This window comes from Lissotriton vulgaris, chromosome 1_1, assembly GCF_964263255.1.
Source record: "Lissotriton vulgaris chromosome 1_1, aLisVul1.2, whole genome shotgun sequence".
Taxonomy (NCBI): domain Eukaryota; kingdom Metazoa; phylum Chordata; class Amphibia; order Caudata; family Salamandridae; genus Lissotriton; species Lissotriton vulgaris.
In genome coordinates this window covers 130,402,266-130,403,654 of record NC_141685.1, presented here as the reverse complement: position 1 = coordinate 130,403,654, position 1,389 = coordinate 130,402,266, and the positions used below count along the sequence as shown (strand labels likewise).

The following is a 1,389-nucleotide window of genomic DNA, read 5'->3' as shown; positions in this document are numbered from 1 at the left end:
GGATTCTGTCATTTGCTGCAAATAGACTACAAAGAGAGAGATGTTCCAGAGATTTTAGAATAAACCAATTTCTAAAAGCTGGATTTGGCCAGGAAGTAACGACAATACAGAGCAGAGTCGCTGACTGATTGTAAATGCAGTTTCTGGATTCTCTCTAATTTCTTATGTCAATGAACACTTAAGTTGGGGGCAGCAAGGACACACATGATCGAGGAGATGGAGGGTTTTGTGACTGTTAAGCAAGAGCCAGAACAACAGCACAATTTGAATCAAAAAACAGTGTACATTATTTATAAGACTGTGCAGATTGCAGAAGTAGTGTACCCATGCACTTCACAAGAGACAAACCTAGCTTGTAATTTGAACAGGACAGTACAGAAAAAGAGGTGCACAGGAGAGATACCTTATCAATGTTCCGAATGTGAGAAAACCTTTACTCAACAATCCTACTTGACTCGACATATGAAATCGCACTCTGAACAAAAGCCTTATCAGTGCTCTGATTGTGAGAAAAGATTTAGTCAAAAACACTATCTGACACGACATGAAAGAACACATTTGGGACAAAAAATATATCGGTGCACTGAATGTCCAAAAAGTTTCAGCAAAAAAGCGAGTTTAATTCAGCATGAAGGTGCACATGCAGGAGAAAAACGGTATTTGTGTTCTGAATGTGGTAAAACCTACCGTCATAAAATCAGTCTCACATTACATGAGAGATCACACTTGGGACATAAACCATATCAGTGCACTGAATGCCAGAAAAGCTTCAACGATAAAAGTACTCTTGCTAAGCATGAAAAAATTCACACCGGAGAAAAGCCATATCAGTGCAATGAATGTCAAAAATGTTTTACTAAGAGATGTAGTCTTACTCAGCATGAAAAGACACACACCGGAGAAAAATCCTATAAGTGCACCGAATGTGAAAAAAGCTTCAGTCAGAAAATCCATCTCGTACATCATGAGAGAACCCACACAGGAGAAAAGCCCTATCCGTGTGAAGAATGTCAAAAAAGCTTCAGTCAGAAAATTCATCTGACCCAGCATGAGAGAACTCACACAGGGGAAAAACCCTACTGGTGCAGTGAATGTCAGAAAGGATTCAACCACAAAATTAGCCTGACTCACCATGAGAGAACGCACGCTAGGCACGCCTCCGCTCAGGAATGATGTTCATTCACATAATTCCATGTAAACTAAAAGAAAGTACAGCATATGGACATTAACCTGAACTGAACCCCTACAAGTGCAGTGAAATCAGTCTTACTGATGAGATAGCATGGAATTGCCCAAAAACAGTTAGCAGTGCGCTGCAAAACCAAGCGGCTAGTCATAACAGTGTTTGAATGTATGAGTAACTCAGTCTGCCTAGGCGTATGAGGGAGA

At 40.3% G+C, this 1,389-nt stretch overlaps 1 protein-coding gene across 1 annotated transcript; it reads left to right on the top strand.

Annotated features, from left to right (window-relative positions):
* Positions 1-204: 204 nt before the first annotated feature.
* Positions 205-1,186, top strand: LOC147737765 (uncharacterized). The gene has a single exon (XM_086944979.1). It carries the CDS (start codon positions 205-207, stop codon positions 1,171-1,173), a length of 969 nt encoding a protein of 322 aa, XP_086801105.1. The 3' UTR covers positions 1,174-1,186.
* Positions 1,187-1,389: the final 203 nt, after the last annotated feature.

Coding starts and splice junctions, on each gene's coding strand:
- LOC147737765 (XM_086944979.1), top strand. CDS start 205: ATGATCGAGGAGATGGAGGGTTTTGTGACTGTTAAGCAAGAGCCAGAA.